This window comes from Apteryx rowi, unplaced genomic scaffold, assembly GCF_003343035.1.
Source record: "Apteryx rowi isolate R43461 unplaced genomic scaffold, aptRow1 scaffold_232, whole genome shotgun sequence".
NCBI classification, from domain to species: Eukaryota; Metazoa; Chordata; class Aves; order Apterygiformes; family Apterygidae; genus Apteryx; species Apteryx rowi.
Genome location: NW_020448664.1, coordinates 1,143,645 through 1,166,394, shown reverse-complemented (window position 1 = coordinate 1,166,394; position 22,750 = coordinate 1,143,645). Strand labels below are relative to the sequence as shown.

General features: G+C 37.2%; 1 protein-coding gene across 1 annotated transcript in view; it reads left to right on the top strand.

Moving 5' to 3' along the window:
* The first annotated feature begins 171 nt into the window (after positions 1 to 171).
* The window catches only part of INO80 (INO80 complex subunit), a 71,421-nt gene continuing 48,842 nt past the window's right edge, over positions 172 to 22,750 (top strand). Inside the window, exons 1-14 of the mRNA XM_026065804.1 lie at positions 172 to 408; positions 7,784 to 7,969; positions 8,860 to 9,026; positions 9,124 to 9,191; positions 10,601 to 10,762; positions 12,600 to 12,720; positions 14,015 to 14,229; positions 15,286 to 15,339; positions 16,941 to 17,144; positions 18,478 to 18,673; positions 18,870 to 18,937; positions 19,252 to 19,461; positions 20,035 to 20,115; positions 21,317 to 21,412. Of these exons, the coding sequence (XP_025921589.1) occupies positions 7,827 to 7,969; positions 8,860 to 9,026; positions 9,124 to 9,191; positions 10,601 to 10,762; positions 12,600 to 12,720; positions 14,015 to 14,229; positions 15,286 to 15,339; positions 16,941 to 17,144; positions 18,478 to 18,673; positions 18,870 to 18,937; positions 19,252 to 19,461; positions 20,035 to 20,115; positions 21,317 to 21,412 (1,785 nt within the window). The 5' untranslated portion in view covers positions 172 to 408; positions 7,784 to 7,826. The remainder of the gene's footprint in view (positions 409 to 7,783; positions 7,970 to 8,859; positions 9,027 to 9,123; positions 9,192 to 10,600; positions 10,763 to 12,599; positions 12,721 to 14,014; positions 14,230 to 15,285; positions 15,340 to 16,940; positions 17,145 to 18,477; positions 18,674 to 18,869; positions 18,938 to 19,251; positions 19,462 to 20,034; positions 20,116 to 21,316; positions 21,413 to 22,750) is intronic.

Genomic DNA, 22,750 nt, shown 5'->3' with positions numbered 1-22,750 from the left:
CCGCCCCCGGTAGCGCCGCGAGGTCCGCCCGGCTCCTGCCGCGGAGCCGGTGCTGAGGGCTGCGGTGGTTGCGCCTGTCGCTGGGGAGCGGCGCGGGAGGGTCCGCGCGGCGCGGCGGCGCCCCGGGGACGGGTTTTGCCGTCGGCAGGTCCGGAGGTGTCGGGCTCGAACTTGCGAGTAATTCCGGCGTGCCCAGGGAGGCCGGGCCCTGGCGCCCCGTTCCGGCCTCGGCAGCGGACTTTGCTTGCTCGCTGTGTGGTGCAACGCGGCTGTTAAACCCCGACCCTCTTCCTGTCCGTCCCCCGGGCTGTCAAGTCACGGTCTTGCAGCGAGCTCTGTCCGAACGGTCACGGGCGTCCGCCAGCAAGGCGTGGAGTTGCTGTCGTTGGTTCACAAGTACCGTGCTAGGTATACATAAAACACAGCTCAGTGTCATTTTCGCACTGGTAAATACTTACATTAGGAAAAGCCACGTTAATGCTGTGGTATAAAGTCTAAACCTGTTTCGCTGCAAACACAGTATCAGTGCAATTTCTGTTTTAATTACTATGTTATTTAACATTATACGTTCTTTTTTTACCCTATTGCTGATCCCGTTTGGTAAATTTCAATCTCAGCAGTGTTGTGGTATATGATAATAATCAACTTTTTTAGATTATGTTGTTGTATATGGTAGCAATCAATTTCTTTAGATTGTTTTTTCCTTTGTACATACAAGACAGTGCAAGTAAAGTTCTTTCATCCTGTAGTGAAACATCTTTATATGCATTATTAGATTTTTATTCTTCCATCATACAAATAATTGTATTATTGGGATTTACACAGCACACCTAATATGCCTGTACATCACCAAAACTCAATTTGATGTTATTCAGAAATGATGTATTTGTGTTGTCATTCCTTTAATATGTAAGTATAAGAGTATGTTGTGATACCCTGGGATTGATGAGGTAGTGAGCAGACAGGGAAGAGAACAAGAAGTAGAGCTATAAGTTGAATCTTTCCCCAACTTTTATGAATGATTGCTTTAATTCTGGACTTCTAGTCCATCTCTTGCATTTATATCTTGAGGTTGCTTAAAATACTGCCTTGCGTTTCATGACTATTTAAATTAGCAAGTTTTGTTCCATTTGAGTGTAATGTAATAAGCTGTAAATTCTGCAACAAGCATGTTACTTGACAAGCTAAATTATGTGCTAGGGATTGGTCTAGACGGCAAGAACAAAAATGGTCCTCGTAGGGTTCCCTTGGACATGGTTCCCTTTTTGTGAACTGGGGTAGAGGAAGGGAAAAAACTAAAAACAAATCACCTGTGCAGTTTGTATTCCACACATACAGAGAGAGAAGGAGGAGCAAAGGCAGTGGCAGTATATCAGGGTAACCGTTGATGCTCTTGTATGACTTGTAATGCAGAAAGTATGGATGCATCGTCAGAGATCTCCAAAAACGCTCTTCACAGCTCTTCTGGGACAAGACTTACCCTAACTGAACAGTTAGACTGGTTGGTTCTTCCTGGTCATTTTTGTATTAGTTTAAACATGGCAACAGAGCTGTGACTTGCCAACTTTTGTGTTTGGTAGCTTTCTACATATCTTCTAAGGTATTCTGTGATTCATTTACATATATGCTTCTAATAAAATTTATGTAGAGCTGTGTAGCTTTTTTTATAATAAATTGGGCCCCATCTGTGACTGCTATTTCTGCAATTAGAGAATCCAAAGCTGGTGTCTACTGGCTCTGCATCTCTGTATTTAAAAGCTATTAAAAGGTGGAACTGAGATCAGTGAAATGCTATCTCATTCCTTGGAAAACAATATGAAACATTGCCACAAAAGTAAAATAGCAAAATAGAATAGTATCTAATTTTAACTGGATTTCATTAGAATTACAATTGTAATGTAGTTTTCATTACATACAATTAAAATAACTTCTTTTTTCATTTCAAATTGAAAAGGTGGAAACTCGCTCTTCAGTTTATATACACATCTTTTATTCATTCGACTTGAATTTAATGGAAACCGAGAGCTTTAAGTTCATATGAAATATCTTCCTGTCTTTTTTTTTCCTTTTTTTAAACAGTATCTCTTGTATATCAAAGTTTTGTTTAAAAGACTTCCTGCCGTAAAAAAAAGACGATATGGCAATTACACTTGGATTTAAGACCTGGCATATAGTGTACTCTAGAAGAGAGTTGTCAGTGTAACTATATGTTTATCAAGACAAGCTACAAGGCAGGTGAGAGAGGGAAGACGAGCATATAGTTCTCCAAGCGAAATGCCAGTTCAAACTCTTCAGTGCCCCCACAGTTGTCTGTTAGAGACTTTGCCTGTAAAGAAATTGACAAAAGCTGTACCCCGGGACCGGTGCGGCTGCGCTGCGCTAACCTAAGCTTTCCGTATAAATCTTGACTTAGGCTGCTGTGTAGGTGTGTATGTCGGTATGTCAGGGGTTATCTTGGAAATGTTACTACTGCTGAGGCAAATTCTTGCACTATTCTACTATTCTGATGAGAGTTGTGTGTCTCAGTTTTGAATTTCTTCAACAGAGAAAAGCATCTTGGGTGTTCGTATTAGTTTGGAAAATCTCTCTTTATAAGCTGGTGTCAAAATATAAAGCATGAAAAGACCAGGGGAAAAAAACCCAGAAAACTGCTAAAATAGAGAGGGAACTTAAAAGTGTGGAGAAGGTTATGTTCTCACTCTCCTGGCTTCAGTTTTTAATTCTGCTGTATGTATAAGACTTTCAGTGATGGAAATAGGCATATGAGAGATACATATTTTCCTGGTGTACACTGGATTTCAACTTTTTGTCCACTTAAATGTTTTGTCAGGTCTTTACAACAGTTAAAAGGAGGAGACATGAGAAATTGTGCTTTTGTTTGCTGAAATACTTGGACAAGTAACTGTGCTCCCCTGCTAGCTGATAACACTGGGTATATATGCTGCTAGCATGTAGTGAGTGAAACCATTTGAATTAGTTTTACCTTGTTGATTTGTCTTGCATTTGCCGTAGCCTAAGAGCAGGTACTGTGGATTAGCTGATATGTTGCACCTTATACCTCCCTGGTAGCTTGCTTTTTTTATATGTGCGCTTGGTTAGGAATGTGGTTATTATTATTTACTGTAATGTTTGTTGTCATTGTTAGGTGTAAAGAGGAGAAAAAGTAATCCTCTGGGCCTTGCCTGAGACGTGGTAACGCCACTGAGTGAAGAGGGAGTGGGGCAGCAAAAGAATCTTGGAGAAAAAGTAGTGGTTAAACTGGCCGTACCAAGCTCACAGCTAGGCCGAAAGTCCGACTTGTGTGCCTGCTGCTGGGGGCTGCTGTTTCAGATTGATACTGGTTGCAAAAGCTTGTTGGACTTCCATTCAGAAGTAGACAGTAGATATTTGTTTAAACTAGGAAAGTCTACTTTTAAAGCTCAATTGCCTCATGAAAGCAGTATATTTACTGTTTGGTTGCTGCAGGTCAGTGGGCATAAAACTTGGAAACCTTGTTAGAAAACATAACTCTGCTTTCTGAAGATGTCCTTGGAGGATTCTTCCCCAAAGCTGAGTGTTTATTTACTGGCTAGACATTGTAATGGACTGGCTTGAAAAACTAACAAAAACCCCCTCACACCTACATTAACGTTGAACTAAGCAGTGTGATTTAAAACAGAATGAGGAAGACTTCATTAAAAATGAGCTTAGAGCTTTAAAAAACATATCATTTTGAAGGTCTGAAGGTCATTTACATGAAGCTGATAGCTGATTTCAAAACCCACTGGCAGTATTTTACTTGTTCCTTTAATAATTTAAAGGGCCACATGATGCAATTAGTTTCTGTGTGAGCTTACGGTTAAGTAAGAATGTTAAAGCATTCAAGGTGCCAGCCTGCCAGCTAGTACCCCAGCTATTTAGATCCTAATGCTAATTTCCTAAACTGTTACTATTTTGGGGAGAGGAAAGGAGGAGAGAGAAGGCAAACAACTCTACTAAATTTGATGCTGAAACTTAATATAATATTGAAGTATGTTAGTAAGGAAATCATGATAGCAGAACCATTACTCAGCAGTATCCAACCATTTTACCACCTGTAACACAGTTATCTAAACATTACAACCAGTAATTAAAAACATTTTGAAAATCAGTATTTCTGTAGTCCTCCTTAAACTGAGTAGGCAAGACGGTAGGTTTGTATCAAAAATGGCAAAGAAAAGTGGAACGAATGTCATCCCCATTGAAATCCACTGAAACAACGTCTTTGGTTTCCTGGACCCTTTTACCTACTTTAGTGGATAAGGCTGTTGCGTGCGTCTCGTTTGTTTTTTCCCGTTGTCTTTCACTTCAGTGTTCAAGCAATTTTAGCCATTGGAAATCTTTGTTTCTTAAAACTTATAATGGGAAGAAAAGAGTAGAGAATAAAGAGGTAGCTGTCAGTTAGCTTCCTTTATTATTACTTTGATCAGCAGAGAAGCACTGTGCATATAAATAAACGAAAGGCTGAATTAAGGGGCTGAACTATTTTCTATGGCTATATAACACTTGTTTTGGTCATTGTTATTACTTTTAAGACTATCATTAAGCTCTCTTGTTTTTCTTTGGTTATTCAGTAGGTGAGAGACAGGTGAGTAACTTTTTTGAGGAGAATACTAATTAACATTGTATATACAGGAGCCTCTTGGGAAAATTAAAGTGGAAAACAGACAGAAGTTTCCATCTTTTTCTTTGGGTAGAATACAGATTACTTTTACTATGCAAGCATAAGGAGGACTTTGTTAAATGTGGAAATGTGAGGTTTCCTGATCTGAGAAGTAATACTTAAGAACGCAATTATTTGCCAAAAGTATGGATGAGTCAGGTATTTAGCACATCTTATAGTACACCAAAAAGGGAAATTTAATGTATTAGAATACTGAATGAAAACTCATTTTTTGCCATTACCACAGTCATTGCAGATAGAGGATATTATTGCTGGCTTTCACAGATGTCTGGGACCTCTGTGCAGTATGAATGAGATGCTCTGGAGGAAATGCCTCATAGGTTTCTAATTAGCAAACACATCTGATATTGTCATCTTTTCATAGGTTCATTTTATCTTGCAAATAAGGAAATAGTATTCTCTGGGTTATCTCCCTAAGCTGTCTGCCTGTAGAGCCAGACGAGCACCGGTGCCTGTGCAGAGGAGCAGCAATGATGCAGGCTGGTGGCAGCACTGACTTAGAGCAGCTCGTAGGCAAGCACATCTGAGCAGCTAGAAAAGCACCCAGTTAATCAGTTTAGACCAGGAATATGACTGTGTTTGTTCTGCCTCTAACCTGTTTGCTGTCTTGTAATTAAAAACTTGATGTTAAATTGATTTTTTTTTTTTTTTCTGTTAGCTTGTACAGTTTTGCAGGCAAGTATGGTCTGGGTGAAAAAGAGCCTGGCAAACCGGTTAGTTTTCCTGGCAGCAGTGAAACCAAATAAGGCCCTGTGTGCTTAGCGCCCCTTCCGGCAGGTTTCTTTCCTGCCATGCCTCAAGGACAAGCAGTGTTACCAAATGTTGACTTTTAGGAAGGAGGTTTTCTGCAAAGGGCAGACAGCTGAAAGATGCCTTATGGTTCTGAGCAAAACCATAAAGCATCATACTTACACATGACATTTCGGTTGGGAGACTAATATGATAGTCATGTAACGCATGCTAGTTCTTGTTTACAGATATTCTTGGAAATGCAGTAATAAAAGGGGTCACCGTATTTTGTTTCTGGTGTGATATGAGGGATTGTATGAGGCCTCTTTATCATTTTTATTGGTGATCTGAAAGAAAACCACTTTCACCTTCTTGGTGTCCTTTACTATCCGCTCCTATAATGATTTCTTCTGTCAGAGGCACAAGGTTAATCCTTCTTCTCTTTTCCTAACCTCTTTACTTTCCTCATGGTCCTGTGTGTTGGAAGGCAGTCTTTGGGTTTATTTTTTTTTCAGATGGGTGTTAAGGAATAAGACACACACAAGGTGAAAGCTTCAGAAATAAATAAAGGCTTGGAAAACATGAATCTTAATCCCCTTTTCACAGGGAAGGCTTTCAGGTGCTTTGTTCTGGCTGTTAACCTCTGCTGGAAACAGATATTTCATGACAGAGGTCATTCATTCTATTTTTGTCAGGTGTAAGAAGATCTAGCATATAGAAAATTGAACCTAGATAGCTCAGTCTGAAATTCGTTTTCAAATGATGGTTGCTATCCTGTCTAAAATTTCAGGGCTGCTGTTGCTTCTTCTGTATGCCTAAAGACTTCAAACTGAGGCTAGGTATTTTTTCTATTAAAAAAAAGAATGTGCTCCCATTCAACCACAGCTGTTAGGCTCAAGGCAGTAATCAGTTAATCATGGCTTTTTGTAACTTCAGGAATTCTGAAACTGATTTGTAGTTTTCAAGGATAAGAGACTTGGAAAAAGTTAGTCACTGATTTTTGGACTGTATACATAGAGAGAGCAATTTGAAGACTTTAAAGCTTAGTTTATGTTTTCACATGTATAAGCTTAAAACAGTTTAATAATTGAACATATATAAAATGTTTTGGAGTAAATGAGAGTGTGAAGTTTGTTTCAGGCTTTGTAGTATTTTAAAAATGAGATACAAACCAGAAGAATACTTTAGAAGAAGAGGTAATCTAATAAATCTTTCAAAAGCTGATGGTTTTTATTTTTGTCCTCCACCAGAGACAAAAGCTTAAGCTAAAGGCCTTCATTTATTAGTAAATATTATCCTACTTAGGGCATTGACAGCACTTTCATTTTTACAGTAACAGTTTTGAATTTGGAAATAAATGTGTTTTAAATTTATCTTTCTCACTATTACTGTAACAATCATTAAGACATCTTTTGTAATCGAAGAAAAAGAAAAGTACAGTTGACAGAGCAATAAAATGTTTTGGTAACTTTGTCCAAATGTGATGCAAATGTGGTGGGTTATTTTTTCTTTTTTTGAGAATCAAATCCCAAGGCAAGTGAAAGTAAAAACCAGGAAGGCGATTTTTATCAGTTAAAAAACAGAAAGCTAGAGTCATGTGTTTTAAATTTGTAATTAGAAAAAACATAAAATAAATTGCAAAATATGTATTACTTTTTTCTTTAATATTGATAGTTGAATTTTAGATTGGAAGCTTTTTTGGTCAAGTATTCGTAGCTTGTTTGTGCAACAGGTAGCTGTTCCTGAGTGCCTTGAGAGAAGCACTGCTTTTGAATAAAGGAAGGGTCTTAGAAGTATTCTGTAGACTAAGCTGTGGATTGAATTGTAAAAACATAAGATATTTTCAGTGTTCTTATTTGGAGTAACTTTATATATATGATTCAACTTAGAAATAATCACTTACATGCATTTGTTTTATACGATACATGGCTGCCCTCACTATTCAAAATGTTATCTTTAACAGTGATAAAAGTTTACTTTAGATGTCCAAGGACTGGATTCATTGTACTTTGTGTTTCTATGTCATTGTTTGCTAAAGCATTTTGACTGTCATACTAGATCAGTGCAATGCTCATTCCAATCAAAATCCATCTCAAATTCATAACAGAGAAGACTAAGAATCTGATTTTTGGCTATGTTAATATTGTGGTGGAAATCTTAGTGTGAATTTCCGTTTGTTTAATACACCTGTTAACTGCAAACCAAAGCTTGTTAACAGAAACTTCTTTGGTTATGTGTTCTGTGAAGTACTTGGCACTTGAACCGTTTAAAATAATAGGCAGTAGGTACTGTCTGCTCATCTAGTCCTTTCTTTTCAAAGGTGCTGATGATAATGATATTTCTTCTCAACAGTTGTGTGTTTGGAGGCATCTGTGCATGAGGAGAAGTTTGTTCTATGGCCTCAGAGCTGGGTGCCAGGGAGGATGGCAGCTGCTCAGAGCTGGCAAAACCCCTTTATCTACAATATCTGGAGAAAGCTCTGCAGTTGGATCAGTTTCTACGACAGACTTCTGCCATCTTTAACAGGAATATATCCAGGTGCCAAAAGCTTTTCTGTTTTCATTTGGGAATAACGAGGAAAGACAAGCATATTTTTAGCATTGATCAAAGGCAACACCATAGTAAGGGTTTAGTAGTGACTTGTTCAGTATAAACTGTATTCCTGTAAAGATTTTGCACTGTTCCTTCTCTTACCTCACATTGATAACTCTGCATGTTGCCAGCCTGGATGCGAATTAGCATGATCTTCTAAAGCTGTTTTTCATAGCTGAGCGGCCAAAAATTTCTTCATCTGCAGAATGGAGGCTGAACAAGCACTGAGTTGATATTTCAGGGAACTGGCCTGTAACCATAAGTGAAATGCAAACACTGTTGTCAGATGCAGAATTTATGTGGAAGAAAGTAAGTTCTGCCATTGAGAAATGAGTCATCAAGATGAAGTTTCTATCCCAAAACAATTTACTTTCAGTTTCATTAGTGTTTTGAAATGGTAGAGTTGTGGAACTGATAACTGGGTGGTAATAGATAATGGGTATATTACAGGCACATAATAAGATAAATATAAGGAGCAGAAAAAGTAGCTGCTGTATATTTTGTATATACAGTAGTGTTGAGCCTGGCAATACTGTGCTTTGGTTTGACTCAACACTGCAGTTTATTGCTTAGTTCAGACTTCTCAAATTAAGTACCTAGTTAGAGACCAAGGGTGCAGATTGATAGCATAGCCAGGCTGGCCTGATGATTAACTGCTACTGAAAGGACTTAACAGGAAATTATTAACAGCAGTATTTCTAATGCATGTAATTATGTCTGAGACCTTCTTAATTCTCAAACCTTAGAAAAATGGCCATATATAAGAAAATGTCATAGGGATCTTCTCTTTTGAATAATTTCCTCTCATTTTGACCATATTATGTATCTTATTGCAGTGATGAAAGTGAAGATGGATTGGATGACAATCCTTTGCTGCCTCAGTCTGGGGATCCCCTGATGCAAGTCAAGGAAGAGCCTCCAAACTCTTTGCTTGGGGAATCTTCTGGAACAGGAAATTCCGGGATGTTGAACACACATTCCCTGAATGGAGTACTGCAGCCAGGTAGGCATGCACCAGGTTGAATCTCTGCTTACTTTGGGATAAGGTGGGAAAAGCATTATTTCTTAAGAAATTTGGTTTTATTTTTTTCTCTGAACAGAACCAAAGTCTGAAAAGGGGAGCTTTTATAACTTCTCCAAACTGAAGAAAAGCAGAAAGTGGCTGAAGGTAAGAATATTGGGAGGAAATGTAGCTGTTATTAAATATGTGAGTAGAGCCCCAGTAACACCCTGCAGACAGTGGTAAATGAGTGGTTCCATGTTGTCATCCCCTGTGGATTGTGAAGATTCAAACGTTTAAGCAAGCAGACAGCAACAAGAAAATGCATTGAGCTCTGGTCAGAGTATTATCACAAATGTAATTTCCAAACACAAGTAAGTTTTTGTGGTCATCTCAATAGTCCTTTAATTTTACTTTACATTTACCACTGAGAGCTTAGGAAACCAGACTTATGTGTTTAAGAGCTGCTTTAAGATTATGTGGTGTCATCTTAACTGATGCAAAATCTCACGTTGAAAAAATGTATGAGCAGCTATAGAGATGTGGTAGTATTTTGTAGGTCACTGAAAAGAGGGCTCCAAAGGACTTCTTTTCTCCTGCGCTGTGTTGGACTCTATACTGCACTAATTTTTGCTGTAAATGGAGCTAGTGTCCCTTGCTAAGAAGAAAGGAATGCTTTTATATACATTAAAAACACCTACCAAAAAAAGCATTCTACAGAGGCCTTCTCATCTTGGAAAGGGAAAGAAAGAGTACTTGACAGTGGATTATAAATATTGTATTAGGTCTTGTGTAGAACAAGATAAAATTATAGTCTCTGTAGATTTGAGGCTTTCATTTCCGTTGTGTAACAAAATGGACAGTAGTCTTTTCTGTTTTGGTGAGCAGCTGCATTCTAGTTAAATTTCACAATGAATATACATTCAGAAATTTGAAGTAGTTTTAGTACACTGTACAAATTAAAATGAGCTATTATGAAATATATTAAATGGACATATGGGATTCAATTGAATATTTGTTTCTAAGCTGAACTCAGTACAAGGTCCAATGAGGAGGGAAGGACAGGATGGAATGGTGGCTTTATGCCATCTTTGCATCTTCATTGTAATGTAGCATCCTCCAGTGAAAGTTAAGTCATTTTAAGAAACCATTTTGGCTGCTTGTGGTCCCCCAAGGCTCTTTGCAGCAATGAAAAAAGCCAGGGTACAAAGAAGGGAATTTTGTGATGTATGCGCTTTCCTACCCCCTTTGTATTATTTGTCCAGTTATTCTCCCACTTCCAGCTGCAGGCCTTGCATCAGGTCTGGCTCTTGTCTGACCTCTTGGCAATCTGATTTAGCACACTAAACTGACAGAAAAGTACGTCCCGAACCATCAGAAAATACCTATATTAGATTAGCTGCTATACAGTACTGTACCTCAGAAAGCTGCTTGCTATTTGAGGCGTTTCAGATGGGAGATACTTTGTAAATGCCAAGGCCTGCGGCCCTTAATTAGGTAAAGGCTCAAGAGTATTCTGCTTAAATAAACAATAGAGACTTGTGATTGTTAAATTAGTCTCTGTTTATTCTTTTCAGAGCATCCTTCTGAGTGATGACTCCAGTGATACAGATTCACCAAGTGATGAGGATGGAGAGGAGGAAGAAGAATTTTCTCTTTCAAGGGAGGAGCTTCACAATATGCTGCGATTACACAAATATAAGAAACTTCATCAAAGTAAATATAGCAAAGACAAAGAGGTAAATATCCAGATTTTTTGTATTTCCTTGATTTCCTTTATAAGTGCTTTTTTTTGACTGCTCTTGCATTTTTTCTGAAAAAGTTATAATATTTTGTGGACTGGACAATATCCTGGTTTTTGGTAGTCTAGAAGAATCTAGCATCAGTTTAAGGCAAGGGTAATGTAATTAATTACACACAGATTAGAAAGTTGCTGATCCCTTACACCAAGAATCTCTCAAGTTATGTAGACAGTACTGATACATGTGTGTATATAGCTTTCACAGTGCTCTGCCCATTCACTGGAGCAAGAATGCAAGAAATGGGTAATATATATGAAAACTGAGGTGCTGTAGGATAAATGTTAATACAGATAGTAGCTGCACTATTCAAGACTAAAATTGTGTATTTAAACCTAAAGCAATACACTTGCATAATCATTGGGGGGAGCAGTAAGGTGATGTTTACCTTATTGAAAGGGAGTTCCTAGTTTTCTTTCTACTATTTTCTCTGAATCTTTTGGGTTTTCCATGCCTTTCTATTTTTCTTTCTTACCTCTCTTTTCTGTTTTAGATTTTCTTCTCGTATTCTCATTTTTTTCCTCTTCCTTACAAGAAAACTTCTGCTGATGCAATTCTGCATTTTTCTTAATATCAGGCCACGTTTCTGTGACTGTTCTAATAATATATTCCTTCCTATTGTAAGGGATTTTGCAAACATTTTTGTTGCTATTTTGAATTTCACCAGAAATTGAGACTCAGATGAAGGAAGTCATCATCCTATTTGGCTATCAGAGGATGTGTCTGAAATAAATATTTGTGTTCTTATCTCATATTCCTTGGAAATTTCACCAGAAGAGTGAAGAAATAGAGATTTCCCACCCAAGCTGTTGCTTCTGTCCACATCATTTTCTTGTTTACTCATTAAGTTGTAAACCCAGATTGTGTTAGCTTCTTGAAATATTACATAATTACAAAAATATTCATATACCCAATTTTCACACAGGTTACAGCTTTTGTTAGATTTTACATCATTATTTATTTCCAGACTTCTGAGAAATAATATCTAGTGGAAATAACCAGAGTATTTTCAGATTAGCAGTACACATTTAAAAGAGAAGGGGTGGAAAAAATCCACATCTATCTAAAAATTTTTTTTATTAATAATTTACTTTCTGTGCTGATCTTTTCACTTTTCAGTAATCTTTGATTAACTTGGTAGTATGCTCAGGTGTAAAAAGTTAATTAAAGAGACTACAGTTCAAAATTTTTCCTGTTATATGTAACTTGTATATGGTTCTTTAATATTTTAGTTGAATAACACCTTTTTTTTTTTTTAACAATTGCAAAAAAATATTGGGGTGACTATACTTTTGCTTGATAATCTGAATGTTAAAGTTGTTTGTTCCCCTGGAAATGCTTTAAATGCCTTTCATTTAACCCAATCCTCTGACATCCTCTGATATAATAAATAGAGCAGATAGGTAATAGGGGAATGCAAGCAAAACAAATAGGAAGCTCTCAGTTGGACCACTACATGTACTGTGCTTCTTGCTGGGCAGCACCCACATGTGAAAGGATAGAGCAGTATGATTTGAAACTGTAAGACTCACTGCCCGCTCTTCCCGTTCTATGCAACTAGGTGGGTTTGGTTCCCTCTGGAGAACTTTTGGGGGGTACCTCTGGATCAGTGGGTTCACTTTGGGCACTTCATGATCCTTGATAACAATGCTAAGTACAGAGAAGTACATGGTTTTTGATTTCTTATTTATGATCAAGATCTGAACTTGTTTACTTGCTGTCTCTGTTATCTGCTATATCTGTTTTCCATTATCATGCTTATTTATATCCACCTCAGTTGCAGCAGTATCAATACTACAGTGCAGGACTGCTCTCCACACATGATCCTTACTATGAGCAGCAGCGCCACCTGCTAGGGCCCAAGAAAAAGAAGTTTAAAGAAGAGAAAAAAATAAAAGGTAAAGTCACTAATCTTGTGTTTTTAACTGTTTTTACCTGATTCTTTCTACAGGATTTCCTTCCAATAAACATAAGTATTCAAAATCTTTGGGTGACAGATGGAAAGCTAATGTCCAGCCTGTCAAAAGAAAAATCATCAGAAAACACTGTGCTTTATCTTCTGGCTTCCAGAAAGCTAGGGTGAAAAAAAGAGTGTGACTTGAGAGTTCATGACTTTAGATTTTATTTGTGGACCTCTGGATCTAGAATGAAAACATGATAACATTATCATTTTATAGCCTGCTTCATTGCTTGGCAATGTTTTGGAATCCACAGATGCTGTTGCATATCATGATCCATTTACTCAGAGTTTTTAAAACATGATAGCTTCTTGAAAAGCATAAGAAATTACCCAGTACCTGATACACTTATTCCTGGATGCATGATTCTAGTGAACAAGAAATGATAGGGAGTAAGACTGTTTTCTGGAAATGAGAGGGAACTGGAAATTGATGTCCAATGTGAATTAAAATAGAATTACTTCTGTAACCTCTCAGCTGGAGTTTCTCAGATGCATGTTTGCCAGGAAGTAGAATTTCCTTTCTTGATCAAGCTGGCAGCAGCTGTAAATCTGTAAGGAAGGAGGAAGAGAAGGCTGTGAACTGTCAATATAAAGTGAATTCTCTCTAGTGTAACTACTTAAAGTTTGAGCTGTGTTTTAAGGAGGCTATTTTGAGTTTCCTTCCTTCCTTCCTATCTTCCTGCAACTTCCTTTAACCGTGTATGTTTTTCTCCACTAATCTTGTAGCATCCGTGGTTTTGCATACTCTCAAAGAGTATTTTTAATATCTGATATCAGTATCTGGTAGTTCCTTCTGAAAGTGGGTATCTGTAGTAAGTGATAACATGGAGCACTCTCTCAACTGATGATGAGTTTGGTTTCAGACTTACCTACTGAATGCTGATCTTGTAGTAGAATGTTACCACAGAACAAGAAACATTATACCAGATTACAGATGTTTTAACTTTTAAGGCATGTTTCCTTGCGTGAAAGATTTGCATTTCACCACTCTATTTATTAAACAGGAAAATCATTCAATTACAAAGTAATGAGGAAATATCTGGTGTGATGAATGAATGGTGCCAGAATTGGTGGACATGGATAAGTTTGGGTTTTTTTGTTGGTTCCACATGTAAGTTAGCTAGGATAGCTTAATCAGGAAGGATAGCTGACTAAATGTGGAAAAAATTTAGAAAAGAAAGCTTCCAAAAGTTGGAAAAGAAACTAATTTTGTGGTCATTGTTCCCATGCAGGCAAATTGAAAAAAGTAAAGAAAAAGAGGAGACGAGATGAAGAGCTCTCTTCAGAGGAATCACCACGCCGCCATCATCACCAGACCAAAGTTTTTGCCAAGTTTTCTCATGATACACCACCACCAGGGTCCAAGAAAAAACATTTGACCATTGAGCAACTTAATGCCCGTCGACGGAAAGTGTGGCTTAGCATAGTTAAAAAGGAGTTGCCGAAGGTGAGCTTGGCTAGTGGCACTGGATCAGTGATGTTGAAAAGAAAGTGAAATAGAAGATTAACTTAGTGGGGTATTAACATGTGGAGAAACACAGTAAAGTGAGACATGATTTTCTGTTGGACATCAGTAGCCAAACTGATGCTCTGTAATCAATAAGCAAAGTGTGGTTCTGATTACTTGTCACCAATGATGTGTAAGTGGGTCATGCAGTGCTTCGCCACTGCTTTCATTTGGCTGTCCAAACATTTTCTCTGAACAGAACAGTAAACTCCATTAGATACTTGTACTAACCTTGCAGCATAGCAATGTAGAGCAACCCAATATCTAGGTCTTGCCTCAAGTTCGGGAGAGGAGTGTTTCAGTCACTACAGTATGAGTATTTTTGAAACTTCCCATTTCAGAAGCAGTCTAGGGAAAACAGTATTTGGATCATTTACAGAAGGACCTTCAGGCACATTTGAAATAGGAAGCTGTTTTCACTGTCATTAGTTCTCTGAGAGGTGATCAGAGTGGATCTTATAACCTGCTTTTTGAAGTCTGCAGTAACAGACTTTGAATTTTAGGAAGCTGAATATGAGTGATGGCTTTACCATCCTTATAAACTTGTAAACCAGGTAAAGGGTATGCCCAGTGTGATAGACCTTCCTTTTTCAAAGACTAATTTCGATCACATGAGGAACGTAAGATCTACATTTACTCTTAACTTCTTTGGAATACATCAGAAAAACCTTTTCTTTTTTTCTTTTTTTTCTTTTTCATTGATAACAGCAGAATAGGAGAACCCTGCTTTGCAAAAGTAGTAATTAAAGAAATCATCCTGAAAAAGGAAGCGTTTAACATACTTCCTTTAGAAGTTGAAATACATTTAGGTCTGTCTTCAGTAATGAAAGATGAAAGCTGTTTCAGTTGAGATCGAAAATACAGTACATGTACCCAGTTATACAGTGGTGTATATGGCTGAGGTTGGCACATATAGCTGCTGAAGACTGGATAATCTTTTAAAATATTTTGAAGCCATTATTCTTTGAGTGATTTTAAGGTGGTATTCTTTTATAGGCATACAAGCAAAAAGCCTCAGCACGCAACCTTTTCCTAACCAACAGCAAAAAGGTAAGCACTGTTTAGCTTTATACTGTTATTTGTATGGGATATAATAAGTCAACTGTAACCTCTTCATGTTTCTTTTGTTTCTTACTGTACTGATTACACTGGCAGGGCAATATGGGAGAAAGCACTATATAGAACTAATTTGTCATTTAGTTAAGGTTTTTCATTTTTTAGATGCATCATTGCAGCATGTTTCATAAGCAGTAGATGAAATGGGAAACATGAGCTTCTTTCATGAGATCTTTTGGGCTTTCAGAAGATTTAGTTTGTATGTTTTTAATTTACTGATCTTTGATACAGTAAATCAATGAGTACAAGCTTCAGTGCACTAGCTTTTGACACTTTTTGGCCACTTCTAGTGGCATCTGTCCACTAGCTAGAATTTGCTGTTTTGAGCACTCTTGTTTAAAGCAAAGGGGCTCTTGAAAGTATTAAATGTATTAATTTACGTAACTATATATAGGAGCAGAGATTAAAAATAGAACAATTTTCTGCTTAAGTTATTGTAAAGAAATTTATCTCCTCATTGAAGTCTTCTCTGAGATGTGTCATTGTTTATACCTAGAAGGCTTTACTTTAGGAACATTCAGTAATGGCTTTCTGAGCATTTTTGAAGTGTTACACTCAAGTGTCTGACTCATTTATATGGCTAATGAAAAAGTAATGAAGTATATGGGTGAGAATCATCAGAGACAAGAAGATGTAGGAAACTTTCATTCTGTATATACATTATTAAGAAAGGGAGCATTTTCTGTGAAAGGGATGCAGAAAATAGGACATGCATGAACATATCAGAAACTTTGCTCTGCGTAGGTTCTCTCCTACAGTCCTCCATAGCTAGCTGAGACGAGATTTCTTTGTGATGTCTGGGCAAATAGTCTGTGATTATTGTATTTGTAGGTATCATAAATTGCACTTTAGCAAGTGAGTGAAGCAGCAGACTTAGAAGCTGTGAAATTCCTCTGTTTTTTCCTTAATTTCATTATGTTTGATGATTTGAAATTTTTGTGTGACAGAATTATTGATGTGCAAATTTTACTGGTGAAAAAAGACTGTCAAAAACAGATATTTATTGGACCATTATGACAATGGCATTAATTTATTTATCCTAGAATGAAAAATTACACTGTATTATGCTTTGTTAAGAGATAGTAGGAAAATTACGGGATACTCCCACGTTTTTCAGTGTATTAGCATGTGAATAGGATTGTGTTCCACCAATATTGCCACTGCTGCAGCCTTATTAAAACAGTGAGAAAGTATAGTTGCTACAGAAAAATATCTAAAATAGATGAGTCAAGAGCTGGAGGCAGGGCTTGAACTCTGGTCTCCTGAGTACTTTCAAGGACCTACCCACCAATGAATACTTGGAGTACCACGCCACTGAAACTGTTTTTAGTTTTTGTCTTCTGCATGCATTTCAGGAGGGTTTTGGAAGTTCATGTTCTCTCACCTCATTTCAAAGGCATTAGAGCTGAGGAAAGTATTGCAGGTTTTATCTTTTGAAGGATCAGATTTGGCTATTATTAAATGATGGCTTTAAATGGTGGATTTCTTTAAATCTTCCCATTTTTCCTCTGTATCTGAACCTTATTTCTCCCTAGCTTGCCCATCAGTGCATGAGGGAGGTACGTCGAGCTGCTATCCAGGCCCAGAAAAATTGTAAGGAAACTCTACCACGGGCACGTCGTCTGACCAAGGAGATGCTTCTCTATTGGAAAAAGTATGAAAAGGTCGAAAAAGAACATCGCAAACGAGCTGAGAAAGAGGCTCTGGAGCAACGCAAGCTGGATGAGGAGATGAGAGAGGTACAGCAAAAGTACAAATTATGGATAATTGATCTATTGAGAAGACACATGATTGACCAAATAATTTCTAAATTTGGTTTATGAGCTTTGGATTTTTGTTTTGTTTCAGTGGTTTTCCAGCTTTATTTTCTGCTATCTTAAAATTCTTTACATAATTCTTTTAATGTAAGCTAGATGTAATAAAAAGCCTTCAAGCTGCGTAAGTTCTTTATAAATGAATGGAAATGGAAGAACAAGTTAGCCAAACAGCACGTGTCTCGCTGACATACATAACTCAATGTTAGCGAGGGCCAGCCTTTTGCGATGATTTGTACATCCTTCTGGATTCAGAAGGCAAGCCACATTTTAAATCACACTGATTTTATATACAGCATTGAAAAGATAAACATGACTTAATAATTTGTATATACCTTCTGTATGAAAGTTACAGAGAACGTTAGAAAAAGTGTTGGGGAATAGAGAGTTGAATATTTTTCTGTAATCACTTTTGTGTTGGCCATTTAAAGGGCAAACTGACTGCTTTGTGGACTCTCTTTAAGGATTAATAAGTGTTGAATTTAAGAAAAAAACCTGTTTCTTGCCAGAGTTCTCTGGTGGATTTATGGTTGTTACCTTACGTTTGCAGTGATGAGCTGAGATTGAGCTTCAGAATACCTTCTGTTTAGTTCTGTGATTAAATCAGGCCTTTGTTTACTGTGTCCTCTCATTCTTACCAGCTCATAAGCATTTTCTGAAGATTTTAACTGGCTTAAATTAATGCACAGCTTTTACTGTAGCATTTTCAGACAGTTTCTACAACATCTTGCTGAACACTGAACCTTCTACTCTGTTCATAATATCTGAACTGAGTGCTGTTTTACTTGGTCTCACATTTCACGTGTTCTATCAAAATTCTCTTTCCTGAGTAAATAATAGAATGTTGGAGTTAGCTACTGTGAGTGTCATGGGAGGTTTGGGTTTTTTAACTGTTCAGGTCTTTAACCACAGACATCTATACTCCTGTATTTTTTTGTCTATTTTTTATTTTTTCATTGTAAGCAAAACTTAAACTTCCTTTTAGTAGATGACAGTGTTCTTTGCCATAATTACAGAGTTAAAAAGAAAAACTTTTAGTGTACTACAACTTTATATTTCAATGTAGGTGATACAGGTGGTTTTGGTGGTAGTTGATGTTTTATGAGCAACCAATAATTTAGCATTCTGATGTCATAGTAACATGCATAATACAATCTACACAGATTAGTTTTTAGTACATTTTCTTTAATTATAGTTTATTAAACCTTTATCTTGTTTTTTTCCCCTTCATGTGTTTTTTTAAATGCTGCTCTTTTAGGCTAAGAGGCAGCAGCGAAAACTTAACTTCCTGATCACACAGACTGAATTATATGCTCATTTTATGAGTCGTAAACGCGATATTGGACATGATGGAATACAGGAGGAAATCCTACGCAAACTGGAAGACAGCTCTACTCAAAGGCAGATTGATATTGGTGGAGGAGTAGTGGTCAATATCACCCAGGAAGATTACGGTAAGCAATTTATCTATGATGCTTCTGTGCCCTCTTCTGAAGTTTGCTGTACTCTACATATTATTATGCAAGCTTACAATTTCAAGCACAAAAATCCTTCTGTGTAAGAAGCCCTACTGTTATTACTGGCATTTATCTGTGTGTTAATTTTCGTGGTTACTACTGCGGAGCTCTAACATGGACCTACTGTTTTCAGATAGTAACTACTACAAGGCCCAAGCTCTGAAGAATGCTGAAGATGCTTACCAGATTCACCAGGCCAGGGTATGTGTTTTTTGGATCTGTGAAACAAAAGGGAAGGCAGAGTAATTAGTAGGGGCCTAAACCCAGGATTTTTCATAGTAGCCAATTCAAGTCACTATATATTATATTGGGAGCCAGACTTGTATTCGATTGCATTGCCCCTTTGTGACAAACAGCTAGAAAAACAGAAGATAAAGATTTGGGCTGTGGGAATAGGCTTATTTTGCATTGGTTTATCCTGTGTTTTAATGTGAAGTGTAAGACCTTTTGTTACAGAGTTTCTTGATAAGTTAGTATGTTCATCATCTTATGCATACTTTTCTCTCCTTGTTTAGACCAGATCATTTGATGAAGATGCAAAGGAGAGTCGGGCAGCTGCTTTACGGGCTGCTAACAAGTCTGGTACTGGTTTTGGAGAGAGCTACAGTTTAGCAAATCCATCTATCCGGGCAGGAGAAGACATTCCCCAGCCTACCATTTTCAATGGTAAACTGAAAGGTTACCAACTAAAAGGCATGAATTGGCTGGCCAACCTATATGAACAGGTATCTTAGTACATCTTGCAAATATTTAAAACTTCTAGGATAATTTAAGTCATCAGAATAATCTTGGTCAAAAATAATTTGCTAGTTTTAAAATTAGACCACATACACTTCATTTATAATGTCTTTCTATAGAAGAGAAAATATGCAAACCAGCTATCAGTATTCTTGACTTATTTGGGAAATAACTTTGAATGGTGCAGTAATCACAGGATTCTTTATGTGAAGTTTATGCAACCATTTACTAGTTAGATGATACACTGAGGAGACTTTGGCTGCTCAGAGTCGCATGCTATTTCAGGCTTTGGTCAGCCTCTAACTGCAGGCAGCCTTGCCCTTAAGCAGTTTGCAGTGTGATTGCAAAGTGCAGACAGGCCGAGGGGAAAAAATCAGGCCTAGAAATGAAAGTGCAGTTTGGGAAAATTACCTCTTAATAGAACACCTAAGAGACGATAAGGTGTTTCAGACTTGTTATGGTGGGGCCACTTCCCCTAAATTTGGTGGCAACTGTTCTGCTAGTCCTGTATGGACGAAAAAGTAGCAGGGTAAAGGTATTCATTTGTGGATCTTTTGCAGGGCATCAATGGAATCCTGGCAGATGAAATGGGTCTGGGTAAAACAGTACAAAGTATTGCTCTCCTTGCACATCTGGCTGAGGTAAGTGGTTTATGGCTTTGTCTTGGTCAGCATGCTTGATAGAACATGCATATTTTTTATGTGTTTGAATGAATTACAGATTATAAAGCTTGACTATCTTAAGATGGTTTTTATTTGTGGTATTTCCTTTTGTTTTAAAGCTGCGTCTCTAAAAGGATGTGTGTGTGTATCTGTATATATCTATATATATCTCTATATATGTAGCTATATATAAATATAAAATTATTTATTCAGAGCAGCACCTTTTCATTCACACTGAATGCGAAAGCCTGATGAGAGAACAGATTGCAGACTTTATGGTTCAGAGTTTTATAGCTCAGAGATGCTTGTAGAAGTGAACCCAATTTCTGAACTTCATGGCAATCTGTGCGGACTTCCACATTTCAGTAGGTTTTTCTTAGATAGCATAGTGATTCTTCTGTGCCAGGGTAGACAGACAAAGCAAAAGAAGTAAGGTGAGCTTCTTTATGCAGATATATTAAAAAAAAAAAAAAAAAAGCAAGTCTTGGCATCCAGTCGCTTGCCTTGAATAAAGGACATTGCTCAGTTGGACTGAGAAGAGAACGATATGTAGTAGTGACTGAATGACAGTTATCTGCATCTGTTTATGTTATTTTTGATACCAGTTCAATGCCACTATCAACCAGAATATGAAAAGGGTGTGCAGAGCCCAAGGTTGTTGAGCTCACCTGTGTGGAAGAGAGAACTGATAGGCTTGTCTCCTTGTTGCACTGCAATTTGAGATTTTGGAAGCCTACACAGGGCTTTTACTTTAGCTTGCTCTCTTTTATGCAGGATCAGCTCATGACCACCAATATGCTAATGACTCAATTTTGTTATTCCTATCTAATGTGATGTGATGGAGCTAAGGTTTCCAGTGCTACCTGAAGTCTTTTCCTTCCCATAGTGACAGGGGCTGTTAGTAATGTGAAAGTAGCAACTTCCAGAAACAAAGGGGTGAGCCAGTTTGAAACAGTGATTGTTCTGGGAACAACTTTGCTGCTGTGAAAGAAGTCTTAGTTAAACATTAAATCTACTCCAAGTGATTCTGTATCACCCTGTTGGTAGAAGTTTTCGTATGTTGTGCATATGCAGCCATTTAGTAAATTGTCATTTAGTAGTTGTAATGCTGTATACACCAGTCTCTTTGTCCTTTGCCCCAATTAATTTGTGTGTGTGTGTTCTAATCTATACATTTCAGAGAGAGAACATCTGGGGACCTTTTTTAATAATTTCACCTGCCTCTACTCTTAACAACTGGCATCAGGAGTTTGCCAGATTTGTTCCTAAATTTAAGGTAATGAGCACGTACAGGAAAGTTATTTCTATTGTCTCAAAAGCAAACTGTTTTGTTCTCTTGACCTCTTTGCCACATCTTAGTGAACTAATTAGCTTGAAATTTGAAGCTCTATAGCTTCATGCTCTGATTCTGCAATTTCTTCTGTGATTCTGTTTTTCTGGAGCATTCAGTTATCCAAGGCTCAAAAATGTTCTTTCTTATGTCACATGGTGTCATTTTAGAACAGCTTAAAGACACCTTCTTAGTGAGGAATTGAAGTTGGTCAGGGAGTAGGTGTTCAGTTCTAATGTGAGGGCCTGGAAGCAGACACAAGAATAGTATTTCAGTTTTACATGCTTCAGGGTTAGAGCAGTGTTTTTAGTTTTTCATAGCAATCTGAGTTTATCTGAGGATGTTTTATGGAAACAAAAACAGAACTCCAAAAAGATTAGAGAAGATATAGTTGTTATTAAGGAAAGATAGAAGAACCATAAGCATACAACCAGTAATCAAGAAAAAGTGAGGCACAAAGAGATAAGGACAAAAAGATAGGAGGAGGAGGGAAAAAAAAAAAAGAGATCTTCAGGTACATTGTGAATGGGGAAAAATAGTAAGGTTAAAGCAAGGAATGATCAGTTACTGAAAAAAGAACTGCTTACATATTCTCCAGTGGATAATATTGGATTGTTGCAAAGGATGATTTGAAAGAAATGTGTATTACCAAAACAGTGCCAAAACTTTTGAATTAAAGATAGACAAAAGTGTCAGATGCTTTCAGTTAAACATCTGCAAATGATAAGAGATTGTAGTTACTATGTCAACAACTCAAATATTTAAACCTTTGATACAAAGAGGTTTTGGTCAGTTGTTAAACAAATTGAATTTTAATTAGAACATACATGAAAAAAAAATAAAAGACGTCTAGTTATATCTGTAAGTACCAGTTACATCTAGGCTAATTTTTTGAATGTCTTGGTTAGTTAATGAGATGGAGAAAAAGACTTGGAAATATTACAATAAGTAATATTTAATTTCTTAATCTGGAGTAGAGCAGTATTAAGGGATTTAACTTCTATCAAATAACTTGTACAAATCAATGATGAGACCACATGTTGGTTATGGTGTATAGTTGAGGTATCTATTTGAGGAAGGTTTGTGCTAGAATGTAGTTCAGTAATGGGCAACTTGAGTGGTTTGTGTTTTGGATTAAATTGGGATTACTGAGATTTAAGGAAACTGACTGGGAAATAGAAATATTTAAATTAGTGTGGATTTACCTTAAAAACAAAACAAAACACTGATATATTTGTATAGCCAAAAACAATGGGGACCTGTGTTTAAACCCCGGAGGAGAAA